This window comes from Ctenopharyngodon idella, chromosome 18, assembly GCF_019924925.1.
Source record: "Ctenopharyngodon idella isolate HZGC_01 chromosome 18, HZGC01, whole genome shotgun sequence".
Lineage (NCBI taxonomy): Eukaryota > Metazoa > Chordata > Actinopteri > Cypriniformes > Xenocyprididae > Ctenopharyngodon > Ctenopharyngodon idella.
Genome location: NC_067237.1, coordinates 25,169,814 through 25,190,397, shown reverse-complemented (window position 1 = coordinate 25,190,397; position 20,584 = coordinate 25,169,814). Strand labels below are relative to the sequence as shown.

General features: G+C 35.6%; 1 protein-coding gene across 1 annotated transcript; it reads left to right on the top strand.

The window, feature by feature from the left end:
• Positions 1 to 1,394: 1,394 nt before the first annotated feature.
• slc17a8 (solute carrier family 17 member 8) lies at positions 1,395 to 15,454 on the top strand. The gene is made up of 12 exons (XM_051870410.1): positions 1,395 to 2,442; positions 6,246 to 6,501; positions 6,930 to 7,048; positions 8,471 to 8,585; positions 9,024 to 9,111; positions 10,673 to 10,759; positions 11,191 to 11,333; positions 11,460 to 11,609; positions 11,724 to 11,856; positions 12,026 to 12,136; positions 12,380 to 12,507; positions 13,536 to 15,454. Exons 1-12 carry the CDS (start codon positions 2,345 to 2,347, stop codon positions 13,878 to 13,880), a joined length of 1,773 nt encoding a protein of 590 aa, XP_051726370.1. The 5' UTR covers positions 1,395 to 2,344; the 3' UTR covers positions 13,881 to 15,454.
• The last annotated feature ends 5,130 nt before the right edge of the window (positions 15,455 to 20,584 follow it).

Here is a 20,584-nt window from a genome sequence, read left to right as displayed (position 1 = left end):
CCCTGGAGATAAGAATCTCATAGATATAGCTGCGACAAAAACTGACACTGCTGTATTATAGCCACAAACAACACAATACCCACAAACGATTCAATAATTATTTCCAAGCTTAGAAAAGTAAAGAATTTATATTGTTAAATAAATTTGCTCAGCTCTATATATATGCTAATTGCTCCTTTTCCTCTATAAATTGTTTTTTAAACACCCTTATAATGATGAACAGAGAATCATAATCATGCATGCTTAAGTTCTGTAAAATGAGTCACAGGAAAAGCATACATAAAGAGCATAGATTTTGTAATAATGCTTTAAATTGGCCATAAATGCTTACATAAATGCAGACAAATGCTTAATTTCTTTTTAAAACCCCGATCTCCAGCACTGAAAAGCTCAAATGTAATTTGAACAATGAACAACTTTCTTCTGCTGAGCACAAAAGAAGATATTTTGAAGAATATATAACCAGTTGATGGGCCCCATTGACTTCCATAGTAGGGTGAAAAAATGATGACAGAAATTTCATTTTTGGGGGAACTATCCCTTGAATCAACTTTAATTCACAGGAAGCTGTTGAACTGGGCAGCAAAGATTTGATGTCCTGCAAATGCATATTTACACAAGAAAAGTGGTAGATTTGGTCTATTCATGGACATAGTGTAAGGGTAAGGCAAAAGAGCAAGACGATAGTTATAGAACTTATTAAAATGCAAAAAAAATAAATAAATCTTTGCTGTTTGGGGAAAAAAAATGGCTTGGCAACTGCACACTGGCTCCTGTGAACCACTAGATGTCACTCTGTTATTTAAAAAGAAAGTGCCATGGACAAGAATGTCCTTTGGACATATACTATATATACAGATATTATAACTTACTAAATAACAAATAACTTTATTAAAAGTATATCGGTAAGTGACGTGGAACTTTTTTGCCATTTTAGGTTATTCAAAAAATACATAAAAATTCAACAGATTAAAAAAATTACTTGAAAACATATCTTCTATGATGATTATGATATTTTTGCAAATAATAAAAAAAGTAAAAGTAAAAATGACAGTGTGTTCAGCTCAGTATGGGGGGGGGGAACAGATTTTGAATTGATGGTTTGTTAAAAAATAAGCATGTGCAGTATAAGTGGCAGTTTTTTTCCCCCTATAAGTCTGCACTGTACATCAAAATTGCAGATGTTAAACCAACACTACAATGTACAGTTCATTATTCCAGAGTCCAGGCCAACACTTTAACATTGATTATTTTTATTCACAATTTGTAGGTAAAGAATCTTCATTTGCAAATTTTGAACACTTTTGAAACATATTTTTATTTAATCCTGCTCATTTTGATTATACATGAAAACAGTAAATCCCTGTTTCTCGCAGTTATTCATGGCTTCAGGGATCTTGCACAGAATGGCAGACCTTCAGTGAGACAGACTTTATATATGGCACCTACATGCATCGGTGAAATAGAGCCCAAGTCTAACGCAACACCATGCAGACAACCAATGAATTTTTTACACCTCAATATCTGAATTTTTAAAGCACACTGCATTTTTGATGATTATTGCACATTAAAGACTTTCACAGGAAAAAGGTGCGGTGCTTCACTTACAAAAGCAATAGAATTACATTGCAAATGTGACTTTTGAACATCAGCCACAGTGCAATGGCACTCACAGTTTGAACCTTTATGTCAGTGTTTGGTTGTTGATGTTGATACGTTTGACCCATGAACCCCTGGAACGGATTCTCGGGATAAGGGTTAGACTGGGACTGTAGGACGCAGTGTCTTGTTACACCTGCTAATATTATACAACCTCGAGCCTGCGATCCTTGACTTCGCCATCAATATTTAATGAGCTCTACTAGTCACTCTTTTTGGCCTGCTTTCATATAGGCAAGACCAAAAAGGGAGGGGTTGGAGAAGAGGCAGGTGTTCTGCTTCTTCTGTCACTGTCTGTGAGGGGATCGAGGAGAACGCCGGAGTTTCCATTATTGATGTATGTCCGCATAACTTTCGCAATGCTGATACACTGAACCGAAGACACCTGGATTCGTCCCGTTTCTCTCCTTGTGCCTTGTTTCTGGATGTTCTCTGGCCAAATCGCATCAAGGATTGTACCCAGACCATCAAAACCAAAGTCCCTCCTCTTCATTCTCTCTGTGTCTCTCCTTGTCATCCCTGGCTCAGCATCTCTCTCCTCCCCTCCAGCACACCTAGACCATCTCAGTCCAGTACAGGAGAGGATGCACACCAGCGCCTAGTGGATATCCTGCTCTTTTTTTCTGCAAGAGCAGAAGAGTGAGAAGACAAGTGTTTGAGGGACAGAAGTGCAAGGGAAGGAGAGATGCCACTGGGGGGGTTTGCAGGTCTAAAGGAGAAGCTCAATCCGGGGAAGGAGGAGTTGAAGAACAATGTGGGCGACTCTCTGGGGAACCTGCAGAAGTAAGTGTGATGGCAGTTGAATTGGAATCTAAGCGCTGAAAGGAAGATGTGAGAAGGTTACTTGTGTTTGTTATATATACTGTATCGTGTTCAGTATTGAATGAAATTGGAAGGGATATAGAATTTAGAAATCAACTCAAAATTTATTGAGTGGCTGATTTTTGATACAGTCAAACCAAAATGTATTCAGACACCTTGAACATTTCATTCATTAATACAGTTTATTCACTATAGTTTAAAAAAAAATGGTAAAATTTAAAAATCCAACAAGATCTCAGAGTTAAACTGTGTCAGAAAAAATGTATCTTAAATATGTCAGATAACACTTAAGCAAAACATGGTCAGGTCAAAGTGTCTGAATAATTTTTGGTTCCAAATTACCAAACTTATAGTCCACTGTATGAAGAATTTTTAGGTATAATATGTCACAGTTTACTTTATTTTGCTATCCTCATTTACATAAATGAAATAGTGTCCTGCACTATCAAAAATATCAAAAATGTCTGAATAATTTTTGGTTTGACTATATATACATATATATATATATATATATATATATATATATATATATATATGTTTATAGTATATAAATGTTTTCAAACACTTGTGGTGAAGGATTTTGGTAGCATAATTTTGCAAAATATTTTTTTAATCATTTGTTGTTTTGATGTCAGAATGTTTTAGTGTTTAAAAAACTGTTTACTCTCCGAATTGTTTCTCAAAGAAAGTAAGAAATAAGAAAATCTTACATTATAAATGTAAGATTCAAGCTTTTAAATATGACTACATCATCATGCACAAACCTAATAAATTCACTTTGAACCTTGGCCACTAATTCAAAAATATTAATATAGAGTTCTAGGTGTATCCATACATATTTAATATCTACTTCATCTAAAGAGATTAAAAAACTGAAGATTCCATGTAAGAGCAAGATATATGTCTCTTACATTTCTTGCACATTTGACAGCTTAATATGTGAGATAATGTAAATAATTTCCTGTGTTTGTGTAATGGCATCTAGCTAGTGTGATTGGGAAAACTGAATATACAGGCACACTAAATAATTTAAGGAGTCATGCAATATTTATTTTCATTCCTACTTAAAACTACTTAATTTTTCCATGTTTAAACTGTACAGGGCTTCATTGTGTATTAACTAAGCAGGCATAAAATTCATTATATTTTAATTAATAAGTCACAGTAGAGTTGTATAACAGTTGCTCAAGAGCAATGCCATTTTCAAAAGCAACAAATATTATTAATATATATTATACATTAATATAATTAATAACATAATAATTATATAAATAAGTGGTAGCTGTTTACCACAGGTTTTATTTGAAAGAATGCAATGCTTAGAATGGCATCTGAACATGGCATTTTATTTGTACTTTTTTGTGGTAAAAAGAGAATAAGTTATTTTCTTGGCTGAATCTTTATAATATATAAGCTGGAGGTATATACATATAGATTTTAAAGAATCTGTATAGGCTCCATTCATGCTTTAATAAATCAAAATGATAAGAAGTATCTGGAGAGTTTTGCATTCATTTAAGTTTTTCTGATCTGAATAAGTATGTGCATTGTTCACAATAGAAAAAATAAATAAACTAATTGTGAGATCTGTTTCGAGAGTGTACCAGACCAGGACTTCACCTTAGAGTGGCTTATGTGCAAAAACAGCGTTCACAAATAAGGCTCTTGAAATGATTCCTCTTGATCCTCCATTCACGATCTTCCAGTATCCAGCTTTTAGTGAGCTCCTTCCTCTGTGTATGGAAGAACTCAGGTGTGCATTTCAAAATAGGCAGATGAAAGTAATTCCTGTGAGGTGGAGGATGAGAGGAAAGATGCAGGTTCAGTAATGGAACAGGTGCGTGCGGGTGAGAGGGAGGGAGCACCAAACGCAATGTGACCTTTTCAACGCCACACTCTAGCAACCCTTTGCTGGCCCCCGCTGAGCAGAGAATTCACTCTGTCCATCCAGTGCATTATAAATATGGGTAAAGCTAAATTTGCAATCCAAAAAGTGGTCAGTTCAAAATGTTGCCAAGGCATCTAGCACAGTATCACTACATCATCATGCACAAACCTAATATATTCACTTTTGAACCTTGGCCAGTAATTCAAAAACATTATATAGCTTTATAGGTGTATCCATACATATTTAATATCTATGAAGAGATTAAAAACCTGAAGATTCCTCATAGGAGCGAGACATGCATACATATTTCTTGAACATTAATACAAAGTTCTGTCATGAAACTCTAGATGGCACAGGCTGATAGGTCCTTAACTCATTCTGCCTGCAATCACATCATTCTCTAAAGGGCAAAGCTGATTGGTTCCTGCTGTATCAGTTGCCAATGAGCTTGCTGCTCAATCTTCAAATACTTGGTCAGCATTTGCTGTAGCAGTTGCAGCGTACTTTCAGAAACCCTCCACCTTCCCCAGCTCCACCTGTATAGATCTGATACAGGTCATTTATATATGCGATATTGTACAGCAGAGTCTTACTTAGGGATGCACCGATACCTTTTTTTAAGGACCGAATACGAGTACCGATACTTTTTTTCTGGTACTCGCCAATACCGATGCCTATACATTTATACATTTTTTTCCTCTCTCTCTCTCTTTTTTTTTTTTTTTTTGCAGTTTTCCAAGCACAACACAGTGAGACTAATGAATGTAGGACAGCTTCTTAAAAGTAAAATAAGTAATAAAAATAATTTTTATTACTTGTCACAAACTTAAAGAACAAAAATTTCGTTTTCAGTGTCCAATAACCTTCAAAGGGCATAATTACCAGTATATATAATTGTTGTTATATAAAAAGAAAATTACAAACAAATTACAAACAATACAACAAATACTATAGAGATACAAATTAAATAAACTTGTTTTTCAGATACAGTAGGTTTATTTACCATGTATACATTTATTTAACATCTTTTGTTGTTTTATTAACGTTAATGACAAATATAGGCTACGGTCCCTTTAAGACCGAATCCATGGACACTGACACACATCCTGTTTTCACCAAAATGTTTACGTCCACTTAAGCCATAACCGACTGTATTTACATGAGGTACTCCACACGAAGGACATTTTGACAACTATTTGTGGATTTGAGCATTCAGGCGCAAGAAGAACCCATAGTGTGCTGTCTGAGAGAACTGGGATCGCGCGCAAGAAAGAGAGAGCGCTTCTGGTCTGTGTTATTCAGCGCGATTCCGCCTATCCCGCCTTCACTAATCGATAACGAATTGTGATTGAAAGCATGCAGTTCGCAATGTGTGGGTTGTCATCATTAATTTTGAAGTATTTCCACACCCCTGAGGCTGACATTGTTTCTGCTGCTGCCGCCGGTGTCTCTGTGCACGGAAAATTCTGTCAGTTAAGTCACGTGAGGTGTCGGTCTTTGGTATCGGGGATATTTTTACGAGTACGAGTACAAGTACACAAGCTTAGTATCGGCTCAATACCGATACTGGTATCGGTATTGGTGCTGGTGCATCCCTAGTCTTACTTGCTCACAGCAGCGTGTCGTGAAGGTATTGGCAGTAGAAAGTCCCGTACTTGCTCTTCAGCAGCAGCAATAACCAACAGCAGCAGCAGCATAGCAGATCTATTCTGTCAATACAAAACATATCAACATTGTCATATCCATTACCATGCCAAACACTCCGGGAGTTGTCATGACAGAACTCAGCTTAATTTGTGAGAATTTCTTTAAATTGTGTGCAATTTTTTCATCGTTACTGCAAGCCAATTCTAAACCATTTCTTATCCTATGGTAGGAAGATCGATGGCACTAATGTGGCTGAAGAGGACAACATTGAGCTGACAGAAGATGGCCGTCCAGTGGCAGCCCCTAAACACAGCCCACCCCTTTTGGATTGTGGCTGCTTTGGCCTTCCCAAACGTTACATCATCGCCATCCTCAGCGGACTTGGCTTTTGCATTTCGTTTGGCATCCGCTGCAACCTCGGTGTAGCCATTGTAGAAATGGTTAACAACAACACTGTCTACATCAATGGGACTGCCGTCATGCAGGTGAAACTAGGAAAATATAAAATGAAAATACCAAAATGCCATTCCCATACATCCCTCATCTTATTTTTAATACTATCAAATTTGACTTAACAAATAAAGTTAATAATAAATTGCCACATTTACACAGTTAAGACAATCCCTTCGATTTCTTCAGCTATCAAGCTCAAAAGACCGATTATCTTCTTCTTTATTTATGGTTTGAATTCTCATCAATGATTTTTCAGTAGTTAGCAGCCACAATTTCCTGTAATTTCCTGTCATAAGAGATATTGGGAGGAAGACATGACTCTCACACACATATCCACAAGGTCATTTTACTATGTATGACTTGTGATAAATCATTCATATTATACACAAAACTGTGCAACAAGTTTGTTTTTATTTTATTATAAGCTAATATGGTCGTCTCTGATGTTTGTGTCCTTTAGCCAGCTCAGTTTAATTGGGATCCAGAGACAGTGGGATTGATACATGGCTCTTTTTTCTGGGGCTACATTGTCACTCAAATCCCTGGAGGTTTCATCTCCAATAAGCTAGCAGCTAACAGGTGAGCTTTTGTCTTGATACACGGGCCTCCACGCCACGTTTAGAAGGAAAACGTATGTTCTATAGTATAACTCTCATATTACATTCAATGTTCAAAGGTGTTTCAAGACCCAAAGGACCACAGTGGTCAGGGCTGTGAGGGTTAAATTTGTGCCTTGTGCTGATTAGAGGGGCGATAGCGGTGTTGTAATAAAAGCCTCACAGGAAAAGAGGACACGTGGTTGACAGAGTTAATAATGAAAGATCCAGCAGCAGATCTCTCGCTGAAACACCAGCCACTAGAATATTACAAGTGTCACTTACACAGTGTTTTGGAAAAAAAAGAGGCAGATGGATGGATTAAATGGAGATAAAGGATAAATGAATGAACCAAAATGACTCTCTTCTGTGTGATCCGCTGATGTAGCTGTGCGAGAGTGTGCAGGGCCTCTAAAAACATTAAAATCACAAGCATCATGCCCATTCAAACTAATGGGATTTTTGAGCAAAATGGATTTTGAATGCAAAAAAGATCTTAAATTGTACGAATATTCAAGGAAAAACAAATCTGGTCAGTCCAATCGAGTTGCACTGTCCACAGATCATTTGCATATGCATTTATGATCGATCAGGATTTGAACCCAGGTCCCTGTGCAAGCTAAATAAAAGCTTTACCACTAGGCTAACGAAGTAGTACAAAAATGCTTGCCTTTGGTCATGTCTTATCAAAATACATAAAGCTCCCTATATTCAATTGTAACTCTTTTATTCATTTAAAATGATGGTTGCACTTACGCTTCAAACTATTCAGTGCAATTCTAATGCATTTTGATATTGTCTTGTCAGTTTCTTGAAAAAAAAAAAAAAGAAAGAAAAGAAAAGTAGGACGGGACTTGATTTTGTCCGTCGGGAATAGATTGGATCATTGTGGTTTGTGCCAATAAACACATCATCAGAGAAGAGATGTTGTTGCAAGTTGGTGGGGAACATTATTTTGATTAAAGATTATGAGGGCACATGAATTTAGGAAAAAATAATGATGTGCATGGATAAATCATAATCATAAATAATACTGCAATATTGCATAAAAAAGCAAGAATTATCCATTTTGATTTCACGGTGACTTTAAAAGTTCTGTCACTTACAAAAATTACTCTTTAGGTGTCACTAACTCACCACTTATATGATGTCAAGGAGAAACACATTTATATTTGTTATAAAATAAATATTTTATGATTAATGTCTTTCAGAATTCCAGAACTGTTAGATTTATTCATTTCAGTCATTCTGATAATATTATGGAATATTAGCTATCCTTTTTTCCACAAAAATCGTATTTAATTCTACATTATTTATGGCTGCATTGATTTTACATTGCTTCATTTTGATTCAGTCCATACCTGAATTAACTAACAATACCGAATGTCTCCGAATTGTTTCTCAGGGTGTTTGGAGCAGCCATTTTCTTGACGTCAGTGCTAAACATGTTTATTCCGTCAGCTGCCAGGGTTCACTATGGCTGTGTCTTGTTTGTGCGAATCTTACAAGGACTGGTGGAGGTGAGTGGTCATCAGTGACCTCATCTTCAAATATGTCACGTCATAAAATATTTACTTATTACTAATTTACAAATAACTTAGTATATTACATATTCATTGTAAATAGTAAGTTATTGATCAGTGAAAATGTAAATTCTGTCATCATTTACTCACCCTCATTTCATTCTAATCCCCTAATATGATTTTTTTTCTTTTCTGGAACACAATATGAGAAGAGACTATTTACAACGTGTTTTTCCATAATTTTCAAACTGTAAAAATAGCTTAAAATAGTCATGCACTAGTCGGTTGAATTCATATGATACTTGGAGTGACGACGATTCATTATTCATGAAGTCATTATATAACTGTTCCTTTTAGTATTAAATGGTCATTAGAATCAGTCATTTTGTTTAAAAAATAATAATAAAGCATACTAACAGTGCATGATGTTAACAGGGCGTCACATATCCAGCCTGCCATGGGATGTGGAGCAAATGGGCTCCTCCATTGGAGAGAAGTCGTCTGGCTACTACCTCATTCTGTGGTGAGTAGGTTTGTGACTTATAGGCTAAGCCTATTTATAGAAATGGTCAGGAGACAATGTATTTAATGGTTTCAAGCGAAGCTGAAGCAGAATGACTATTACGTCTCTGAACAACACAGTAGCGGTGTTTGTTATGTTCCTGAATGAATCAGTGTTTTGAACGAATCGTTTGAGTGAATGATTCAATGAGTTGCTACAGCTAGGTGTGTTCGCCTTGAAGCGAAATGTATTTTTACATTTTTTTTCTATGGCAGGAATATGCAGTTACAAATTCATTAACTTGTTTAGTTCTTGAATGAAACAATGTTTTTAATGAATCATTTGAATGAATGATTCATTGACTGGCGTAATGAAATACCCTGCAGAAAGTGTCACTGAAAAATGTGACATTTTTTCTCTGTTTGTTCTAATGTCCATCATCCTCTTTATCAAAGATTTTCCTTCAGATACCACCAATACTTTATACCAGTGCTTGCTTAAAAACAAACAAACAAAAACACTAAAACCAGCCTAAGCTGTTTGGCTGGTCTTAACTAGTTTAAGCTGGATGTAACTGGCTTAAGCTGGTCTCCCAGTCTGGCCAAACTGATGTTCACCTGGTTTTAGCTTGGTCTCCTAGCCTGACCAGTCTGACCATTTAAAGAAATGACAAAAACCCCTCTAACCAGCCTGTTAAACCAGCTTTGACCAGACAGGAAGAGCTTAGGCTGGTTTTAGCTGTTTGTTTTTTCAGAAGGGATGTGTCTATACCAGTTTCTGCGTTAGAAGTAAACACTCAAGACTGCCCACACTCAAGTTGACCTGTGTCAGAGCCAACTGAGGGTCTATATTCCAATGCTCATTACCCCTGAAAATGCATTCAAACAGCCATCTTCAACAATAAACAGGTGCCATGACAACCTCTGCTTCAAACAGCTCTTGACATGACCACTAAATGAAGATGGTCTGTACACAGCTTCACCTTCTGTAGGTGTAAGAGGCTTTCTCCAGATGACACTAATGAAGCAGCGCCCTCTTCTATGTTCAAAAGCTCACTCAAGAATCCTCTCCTGCGCCAAACAGGAAGGTTTACAAGTGCATCCAGTAATAAAATATACATTAAGACACCTTTTCATTAAAATCCCATTTCCTGCAGCTGTCCTGTCCTTCAGACAGAGGCACGTGTTGCACTGAGGTGTGAAGTAGTTGCACATGCAACTGAGTTGACAAATCTGTTACTCCTGTGAGTTTAATGAAGGACTTGAATGCCTTCTGGCGTTTATTGCTAAAAAGTCATAACAGGAGCTTCATTTTTGGGTGAACTATTCCTTACAAATTTCACCAAATATATGAGAATCTGAAGCTAAATGTAAAATTTAATACAGTAAAAATGAACAAAACCAAATCTGCTCTCTCAAAGCTGAATAAACCACTCAGTCTTCCTCCGTCAGCTATGAGGTAACCCCCGCAATGGCTTCGAATTATTGAACTGTCATGCGAGGTGAATATTACAGGTTGATTAATGCCCTCCCTTTTAATTTAACTTTCTTAATTAAGCCTGTGTGTGTGTTCTGGTTGACAGGATCTTATGCAGGAGCTGTGATAGCCATGCCACTGGCTGGAATATTAGTGCAGTATGTGGGCTGGCCCTCTGTCTTCTATATATATGGTGAGTTAGGACAGGAAAGGCCTTTGAAATGTATTGGTAAAAAATTATTTATGCACCACAAATCAGCAATGACATCAATGATTTAGATTTTTTTCAGCTGTATAACTGATCATTCCAAATATGTCCATTTTCCTTCTTTGCCCTTATGTATTAACTGATTTGCACTCTATAAAATGTCAAGAAAATCAGAATAATTTATTTTCACATTGTATACCAGTGAATCACTTTAAACTGAATCAAATCAAATTGAGCTGAACTCAATTAAACAGAATGGAACTGAACTGATTTAATAAAATTCAGTTATATCATACTCAGTAACATGGTATAAATACAGCGTGACACCAATAGCAAAAAAAATACAATTTGCACAAGTAAATGTATTGTTCAAATATACTGCATTTAGTAATATGTGGTTCTGTGCTCATATCCAGGTGTGTTTGGCATTATATGGTATATTTTCTGGCTCCTGCTGGCTTATGATAGTCCAGCGATACATCCCACTATCAGTGAAGAAGAAAGAACATATATAGAGACCTCTATTGGGGAAGGAGCCAATTTAATGAGTTCTACTGAGGTACTTCAAAGTCTTCTTTCATGCATTCGGTACAACAAACTATATATTCAATTTAATGTTCAGATGTAATGTCTTGAACAGAGAAGGAGGTTTTCCCATATATTTATTAATATATTCTCTTTGTAGAAATTTAAAACTCCTTGGCGTGAATTCTTTACATCTATGCCTGTCTACGCCATCATTGTGGCAAACTTCTGCCGCAGCTGGACCTTTTACCTCCTGCTCATTAGCCAGCCTGCGTACTTTGAAGAGGTCTTTGGGTTCCCCATCAGCAAAGTGAGCTGTTATGTGATTTATACTTACAGAACCATCAGTCATTTAAACTACCAATCCTTTGCAGTGCAATTCACTCTAGAAATAGGCTAACTAATTGATGTCGGGCTGTTTCAGGTGGGCATTTTGTCAGCGGTGCCGCACATGGTGATGACGATCATTGTGCCCATAGGAGGCCAGCTGGCTGACTTCCTGAGGAGTCGGAAAATCCTGTCTACTACAACAGTGCGGAAAATCATGAACTGTGGAGGTATGCTAAGTTCTCCATGTAGCCCCGCCCCAAACTCAGACCACTCGTTGAGAATTCAACCATCACTTACACATACACTTAATGGTTCCATGAAGTGGGAATGGGAAATTGAATGGGAAAAGTTCTTTTTTTGTTTTTTGACTGATCTAACTTCTGCCATCATCCATAGGTTTTGGCATGGAGGCCACGTTGCTGCTGGTGGTCGGGTTCTCACACACACGTGCCGTGGCCATCTCATTCCTCATCCTGGCAGTGGGCTTCAGTGGATTTGCAATATCAGGTGACACATGAGATGGGTGTCAGTCATCAGAGTGTCAATCAACAACACCCTTTGCCGTTTTGCTTTGTTTGATTCTAACCTTTCCTTCTAAATATGGTAAAATAATTTTAATAAGTTTCTTTGTTCCTCAGTTATAGGAGAAGAACAAAGTATAAAGTGCATGATTATACAACCTGCAAAAATAGTTTCTGAAATTACACAGGAGAACATCTAAATATGTGAAATGCATTTGTTTTGCAACAGGATTCAATGTAAACCATCTGGACATAGCTCCTCGCTATGCCAGTATTCTTATGGGTATCTCTAATGGAGTTGGCACCCTGTCTGGCATGGTTTGCCCCCTCATCGTTGGAGCACTCACTAAACACAAGGTACTAAGTCAGCTTATCCTTATACATAGAAAACCATAGGTTTTTTTTTTTTTAACTTTAAGAGATACAAGCCCATGCAAACAGCTTCCTTCTTTAATGATGAAGTCATTTTCCTTATATTAGATAAGAGGAATTTTTGGGTGTGTGAATATTCCTGGGTATTTAAATACATGACATTAATATTTATAGCAGTGTTGCTCAACTAGTCAGCCGGGGCCCACTAGGGGGCCTCAGCAAACTTCCAAGAGGGCCTCAAGTAAAAAAGTAGTTAAATTAATAATAATGATTAATATATTAAAATAATTTAACTCAAATCTAAGCTAAAAGATGTAAATGTATTTCTTATATAGTATTATAATATAATGAAAATAATAAATAAAATAAAAATATATTTCTCCCATAACTGTTTTTTTGTATTATTGTCATTGAAGAACAGTTCTTGAAAATTCTCAAAATGAATTGTGTTATTTAATTTAAAATACATCTATACTCCCACTTTCTATTAATAAAAAACCTTGAAAACAAGCAGCTTTGACAATTTATGGCAGAAATTACCTATATTGGGGGGCCTTTGAGTCAAAAAGGTTGAGAACCACTGATCTATAGTGCACTGCAATGGTATTTTTTTTTTACACAGATAACCAAAAATATACTAAATGTATTCAATTCATTAATATAAAAAAAGATATATAATAAAATCAACCCGACTACATTAGCTTACGCCAGCAAAAATATTTTTTATTGATCAGATCGGGTATAAATTACCTAAAAAGGTATCAACTGCACATTTTCACTTTTCTACAGTGTTATGAAGTTATTATAAAAAACTGGAAAAGTAACCTTTTTTAGGTTCAATCCCCAGAAGTTGTGATTCATAAACTACAGAGTTAACAAGTTCTCCATCAGCTTTATTTTGCTTTGGAACAAAGCACTTAACTCTAAATTAACCCTCAAATAACAAATAAGCATATTGTTTGTTTTACACAAATATATATCGCATATCCTCATTACATTTCTGTCTTCAACAGACTCGCCTGGAGTGGCAGCATGTGTTTGTGATCGCTTCCATGGTGCATTACACTGGCGTGATCTTCTATGCCATCTTTGCCTCTGGTGAGAAGCAGGACTGGGCTGATCCTGAGAGCACTAGTGATGAAAAATGCGGCATCATCGGGGAAGATGAGCTGGCTGATGAGACCGAACCCAAAAGCGACAGTGTCCTGGCGACTAAGCAGAAGACCTATGGAACAACAGACAACTCTGCAGGCCGCAGGCAAGGCTGGAAGAAGAACAAAGGCGTGACCATGCAAGCTGATGAAGATCACGGATCAAATCATTATGAAAATGGGGAATATCAGAACCAGTATCAATGACATTTTGGTTATTAAACACCCAAGACTGAGTGGTGAGGTGTAGGAGTATTTATTCAAGTAACTGCAGAAATAACCCCAACCAGGGACTACAACATTCCACTTGACATTCGACACAACAGTATATTTGAGTTATGGCTTCCTTTATGATTTCACCCTGCTGTAGAGCCTGAAGGAACAGTCACGTGAGAATGATCTGTGAGTAGTTCATTTGACGTGATGGAGATTTGTAGCTGAAAAGAAAGTTTCAACTGGAGTCTACACTACCGTTCTAAAGTTGGTCAGTAATATTTTTTGAAAGAAATTAATATTTATAGAGCATTAAATTGATCAAAAGAGACAGTAAAGGCATTTATAATGTTATAGAAGGTTTCATGTAAATGCTGCTCATTTAAACTTTATTTTCATCAAAGAATCCTAAAAAAATTATCTCAGTTTCCACAAGGAACATGTTTTTAGAATGATTTCTGAAGGATCATGTGACACTGAAGACTGGAGTAATGGCTGCTTTGCCATAACATAAATAAATTACATTTTAAAATATATTAAAATAGAAAACGGTTATTTTAAATGGGGGTTATGCGCAACTAAATTTCACTGTAAAACAGTAGTGGTCCCAAAAGGTGGATACTTAATGTCTGAATGTCATTTCATTAGATACAGTAATACATATCAAAACATGTGGCATCTGCTATCAAATAATTCCAGACTTTTCTCAAAACTAATTTCACTGTTCTGTACTGCAGATAGTCCTAATTATATTACTTTTTGTGAATCGTTTGTTTAAAAAGTGTGCTTGTGCTATATTTCTAAACATTTCTAAAATAATAAGTGCCACTGGATTTGATATTTTTTGTACCTATGCAATGACATTCATTCATTAAATTTTTGAGGACACTGTAATTCAGTCTAGCAACTGAACATAAATGAACAATGCATTGAAAAGCTTTACAGTAAAATAGACCATGCCAGAATAAATTAAACTCAATTTTAAATCATAATGTTGACCCAAAGTCTTTTTTATATCTACTGTACTATAAGGCTGACAGCAAAAAAAATGCATCAGTTCTTTTTTATTTGATTATTTTATGTTTTCATTGTTGTCAGCTATGCAAAGAAAGCAGACGTATAGTGCATAAGCAGGATTTCCATGGCTTTTCTTGCATGCAGTTGTGCAGCCTCCACAAACCTTTTTGCTGACTTTGATTAACATCTCAGAAAATATAGTTTCTTGTATTATCATGAAAGTTAATAATGTTCTGAAAAGGGATGTGTATTTAGTGGAATGCCTTTGAAAAATGCAGTATGACCATTAATATCTCATAGTTCAGTTTATCGTTTACATATGCTTATAGGTGGAAGAGCTTGGATGGAGTTTATGTTTGATTGAATATATAGAAATTAACCATTTTATTACTGAAGAACGTATTAAATTGAATATGGATTTCATAAAAAAAAAATAACATTCCACAATGTGCCTGATTTTTTTTTCCTTTTTTTGCACAATACCTGTGATGAAAAGACATTTCATTGCTTACATGGATGTCAAGATGATTGTTTGAAATGTGCACTTTACCATTGCATCACTGTAACTGATGTCTCTTTAAATGTTTATTTGGAGGAGAATAAAAAATGCTTTCAACTGATCTTTTATTTTAATACATTTATATAGTATGTGATAAAACAATGCCGACATAGTAGGGTTTTAATATAGCTCAGATAACATGCATAATTCATTCTCTTTGGCCCATACATTAGATTACAGCAGCGGTTGCTCTTCTGTTTAAATAGCATCTTACACTATTAATGAGTTGAGTGTGGAACAAAAGAAATCGAAGTACACGTAACCGAGACTTCCAACTCACGCCATGTTCTGTCTCAGAGAAAATAGATGCTTTTCAAACGGCTTGTTTATGCTGGGATTCTTAAATTAGCTCACTTTGTCTTTGTTGGGAGCTAACAGAACTTTCCTGGTTTCTGTCATGTGGGAGTAAACATCCTTCACATTATCGCTATTCTTAAACACATATGTTCACATTCACAGTAGCATTTTACAGTGTACAACAAATTAATCTGACCACCCAAAGCTTTGTGAACTACTTGGTTACAAATATTACAGATTTTTTAAACAATCTCTTTACTGGGGCATTAAAATGACACTTTGTCACAAAGAAAACTGCCGAACTTCAAATTCGAAAAAAATCAATTTTCATTTTTTCCCAAAAGAAAAAAGAAAATCAAAATGTGTATATACAGTATACATTTCATAATTGGTCCAGTTAAAGATTAAATAAATAAATGTATATATATATATATATATATATATATATATAAAATAAACAAATGTACTGAAAAGAGTGTGTTCTCCCTTGATGGCGTTATTTTAGTATATTACTTATATACTACTACAATTTGTATTAATATTAATTTTTTAATTTTAAAATTTTTGCATATATATATATATATATATATATAGTTTATTTCACTAAATATTTTTTTTTTATTGTAGTTACAGTACAAACCCGATTCCAAAAAAGTTGGGACACTGTACAAATTGTGAATAAAAAAGGAATGCAATAATTTACAAATCTCATAAACTTATATTTTATTCACAATAGAATATAGATAACATATTAAATGTTGAAAGTGAGACATTTTAAAATGTCATGCCAAATATTGGCTCATTTTGGATTTCATGAGAGCTACACATTCCAAAAAAGTTGGGACAGGTAGCAATAAGAGGCTGGAAAAGTTAAATGTACATATAAGGAACAGCTGGAGGACCAATTTGCAACTTATTAGGTCAATTGGCAACATGATAGCAACAGTGTCTCTCAGAAGTCAAGATGGGCAGAGGATCACCAATTCCCCCAATGCTGCGGCGAAAAATAGTGGAGCAATATCAGAAAGGAGTTTCTCAGAGACAAATTGCAAAGAGTTTGAAGTTATCATCATCTACAGTGCATAATATCATCCAAAGATTCAGAGAATCTGGAACAATCTCTGTGCGTAAGGGTCAAGGCCGGAAAACCATACTGGATGCCCGTGATCTTCGGGCCCTTAGACGGCACTGCATCACATACAGGAATGCTACTGTAATGGAAATCACAACATGGGCTCAGGAATACTTCCAGAAAATGTTGCTGAACACAATCCACCATGCCATTCGCCGTTGCCGGCTAAAACTCTATAGGTCAAAAAAGAAGCCATATCTAAACATGATCCAGAAGCGCAGGCGTTTTCTCTGGGCCAAGGCTCATTTAAAATGGACTGTGGCAAAGTGGAAAACTGTTCTGTGGTCAGACGAATCAAAATTTGAAGTTCTTTTTGGAAAACTGGGACACCATGTCATCCGGACTAAAGAGGACAAGGACAACCCAAGTTGTTATCAGCGCTCAGTTCAGAAGCCTGCATCTCTGATGGTATGGGGTTGCATGAGTGCGTGTGGCATGGGCAGCTTACACATCTGGAAAGGCACCATCAATGCTGAAAGGTATATCCAAGTTCTAGAACAACACATGCTCCCATCTAGACGTCGTCTCTTTCAGGGAAGACCTTGCATTTTCCAACATGACAATGCCAGACCACATACTGCATCAATTACAACATCATGGCTGCGTAGAAGAAGGATCCGGGTACTGAAATGGCCAGCCTGCAGTCCAGATCTTTCACCCATAGAAAACATCTGCCGCATCATAAAGAGGAAGATGTGACAAAGAAGACCTAAGACAGTTGAGCAACTCGAAGCCTGTATTAGACAAGAATGGGACAACATTCCTATTCCTAAACTTGAGCAACTTGTCTCCTCAGTCCCCAGACGTTTGCAGACTGTTATAAAAAGAAAAGGGGATGCCACACAGTGGTAAACATGGCCTTGTCCCAACTTTTTTGAGATGTGTTGATGCCATGAAATTTAAAATCCACTTATTTTTCCCTTAAAATTATACATTTTCTCAGTTTAAACATTTGATATGTCATCTATGTTGTATTATGAATAAAATATTGAATTTTGAAACTTCCACATCATTGCATTCCTTTTTTATTCACAATTTGTACAGCGTCCCAACTTTTTTGGAATCGGGTTTGTAAATAACCCTGATGGGTTGCCATGTTTTATAAAAAGAAAATTTAATGACGTCCTTAATACAAATTTTATTTTATCCAGTTTAAGGAAGAACATTACATAAAAACTTTTGTCACTGCCACCATAAAATGTGCAATTAACAGTGCCATCATAATCAAACATAAACCTTGTGTCATTATTTTGTGATTCAGCCCTCAAGATTCAACATTTTGAATCTCTAGTACCAGTAGTGACACTTTAGCAATGTGTTTGAATTCAGTGCACCATCTTTTGATTTGCTTGGTTTACTCTACTATTACGTGTTAACTGGTCTTTTTTTAGGTAAATCTTGGGAAAGTTCAAGGTTGTGGACCTTGTTATGGTGTGTAATGGCATTTTTTGTGCCACAGTCCTTGACAGCCCATGTTTAACATGCTGATATGCAGCCTCTTGCTGGTTTGTAGTACTGTTTGATGGTCTTATCTCTACATCTAGCTTTTATGATTTGATGTGTGGTTCTTAAACATTAAGCACTTTTTATTTGAGATTAACTACCAGATGTCAAACATAAAGGGGCTTTGGGTGATAGCTACTCTCCATTATTGTACCATAGTGGTTCTCTGAAACACATTTCATCTGTAATTACTCAGAATGTATTAAAGATTGCACATTCTTGCATTTCAGACCTTTTAGTTTACTTTGGCTTGGGTTTATCAAACCACATACAGTACATAGAGAAAGATTAAGCGAACACTATATTCACTTGGACACCTCAATTTTGATTTGAAATTTCATAAAAAAAATGCATTTAAATCTGTTAAAATGGACTTCATGTTTAAAAAACTGCCTGTTCTGTGTGCCATGTGACTCACAAAATAGCTGAAGTGTTTGATGATAGCGTTAAGAGTTTTTTAATGGAGCCATGATAGTGTCCTTCACACAAGGCCATCCATACCTCCCCCACCCTCCATGCTCAGAATGACTGCTCCACAAACAACCGCCAGCCTATGGCAAAGGTTTTGTTTATTTCAGAGTGCTGTCTGTTGACTCAGAAGGGCCCTCTTTGGATGGAGCAACAGCCGGTAAATGATTAAGAGCTTGTTTTTAGATACATCTGCAATTAAACCGAGACGCTGGACTTCATCACGTTTTGGTCAAATTTCATCTCATGTGGGGTATGACTCATGGCATAAAGAAGAAGTTATACACTCTTGGTTTTATACAGAACTTCAAATGGTCTGTCTGGCACTTCATATAGAACCTTTTAGGGGTTCATTTTATGGATAGTTTTAGTTTTAATTCATTTTGCTTTAGTTGATTTTTAACCTTAATTAAATTTTAGGAATTGAATAGCTTGTAAACATGCTTTATCACTAGAAAAAAATTGAAATTATGCAATCATTTAAGACATTTTTCCTTATATAGAACCTTTTTGGCATATAGTGTTCTTTAAAATTGAGAAAAGAACCCTTGGGTTTTATATAGAACCACATTAAACCTTTTTTCCTAAGAGTCCATCTACGCATTTGTACACTGAAAAAAAAAATGGTGTAAGATAGAACTATTTTAACTCAGAAATTGCTAGTAAAATAACGGCAAGTACACTCTAAAAAATGCTGGGTTGTTTCAACCCACATTTGGGTCAAATATGGACAAACCCAACCGTGGGTTTAAAAATGTAATTTAAAAATGTAACCAATGGTTGGGTTTGTCTATTTGCTCCATCCAACCCAGTATTTTTTTTAGAATGTTACATTTTATAGTAATTTCTTGTAAAACATTATCTAATAATCTTTACAATGTCAATTTTTTTTTTTTTTTTTACACAGTGTATTGGTGACTGCCTCAACAAAATAAAACTACTGAAACATTTCGAGAAAGATATTGGGGGTTCTGCGAACAGATAAATAAAACATAGATATTACATTTTTAAAATCTGTTATTAACTCAATTAGGATTTTTAAAATTATTTTTTATCATAAATCATTTATTTTCATTTATTTATTTAGAGGAACTAACATAGTACAAAAAGTGCAAAACATTTTAGAAATATCCAATTTAAATGTGTTTTCAAAAATTATAGTATAATAAGCATAAAAAGGTTACATTTTTTTTAAATGAATTTTGATTATTATATTAATGAAAATTATGAAGTAAAAATTCCTTGGATCTGCGAAGATTGAAAACGTGTTCTTATAATCTAAAGTTAGGAACACAAATGATGCAAACGCATCTTGTAAATGTGCATTTCATTGTATATTACGGAAGTGTCTTTGAGAAGCACTCTGTGAAACAGATTGTCTAAAGCTTAATTCCAGCAATTGACACTAGTGTCACCCTGCCATGTGTTGCCAAATGTGTCATCATGCCCGTTTATAACATCATGAGCCAAGCTGCAGTAATTGGTTATTGAGCAATTCATCAGACCCTGAAGTAGGCTATACTGTTCTCTTCAGCTCCACATGTAATATGTAATGTGACCAAATTGCAATGCATAACTTTGAACCAAACCATCAAAGATCAAGCTTATAATTTGAAGACAAGTATAGGATACCAAAGTTTTCAGTAATGAGCCAAAATGAAAATTTCTATCCAAAAGCTTCAAATTGCATGAGAAACTAGCATTATTCAGTAATAATTTTGT

What these genes read in the sequence shown, in the direction of transcription:
- slc17a8 (XM_051870410.1), top strand. Translation starts at nt 2,345, where the DNA reads ATGCCACTGGGGGGGTTTGCAGGTCTAAAGGAGAAGCTCAATCCGGGG. An exon ending in ATGGGACTGCCGTCATGCAG is followed by an intron (nt 6,502 to 6,929) that starts GTGAAACTAGGA and finishes TGTGTCCTTTAG; the next exon opens with CCAGCTCAGTTTAATTGGGA. An exon ending in TCTTACAAGGACTGGTGGAG is followed by an intron (nt 8,586 to 9,023) that starts GTGAGTGGTCAT and finishes TGATGTTAACAG; the next exon opens with GGCGTCACATATCCAGCCTG.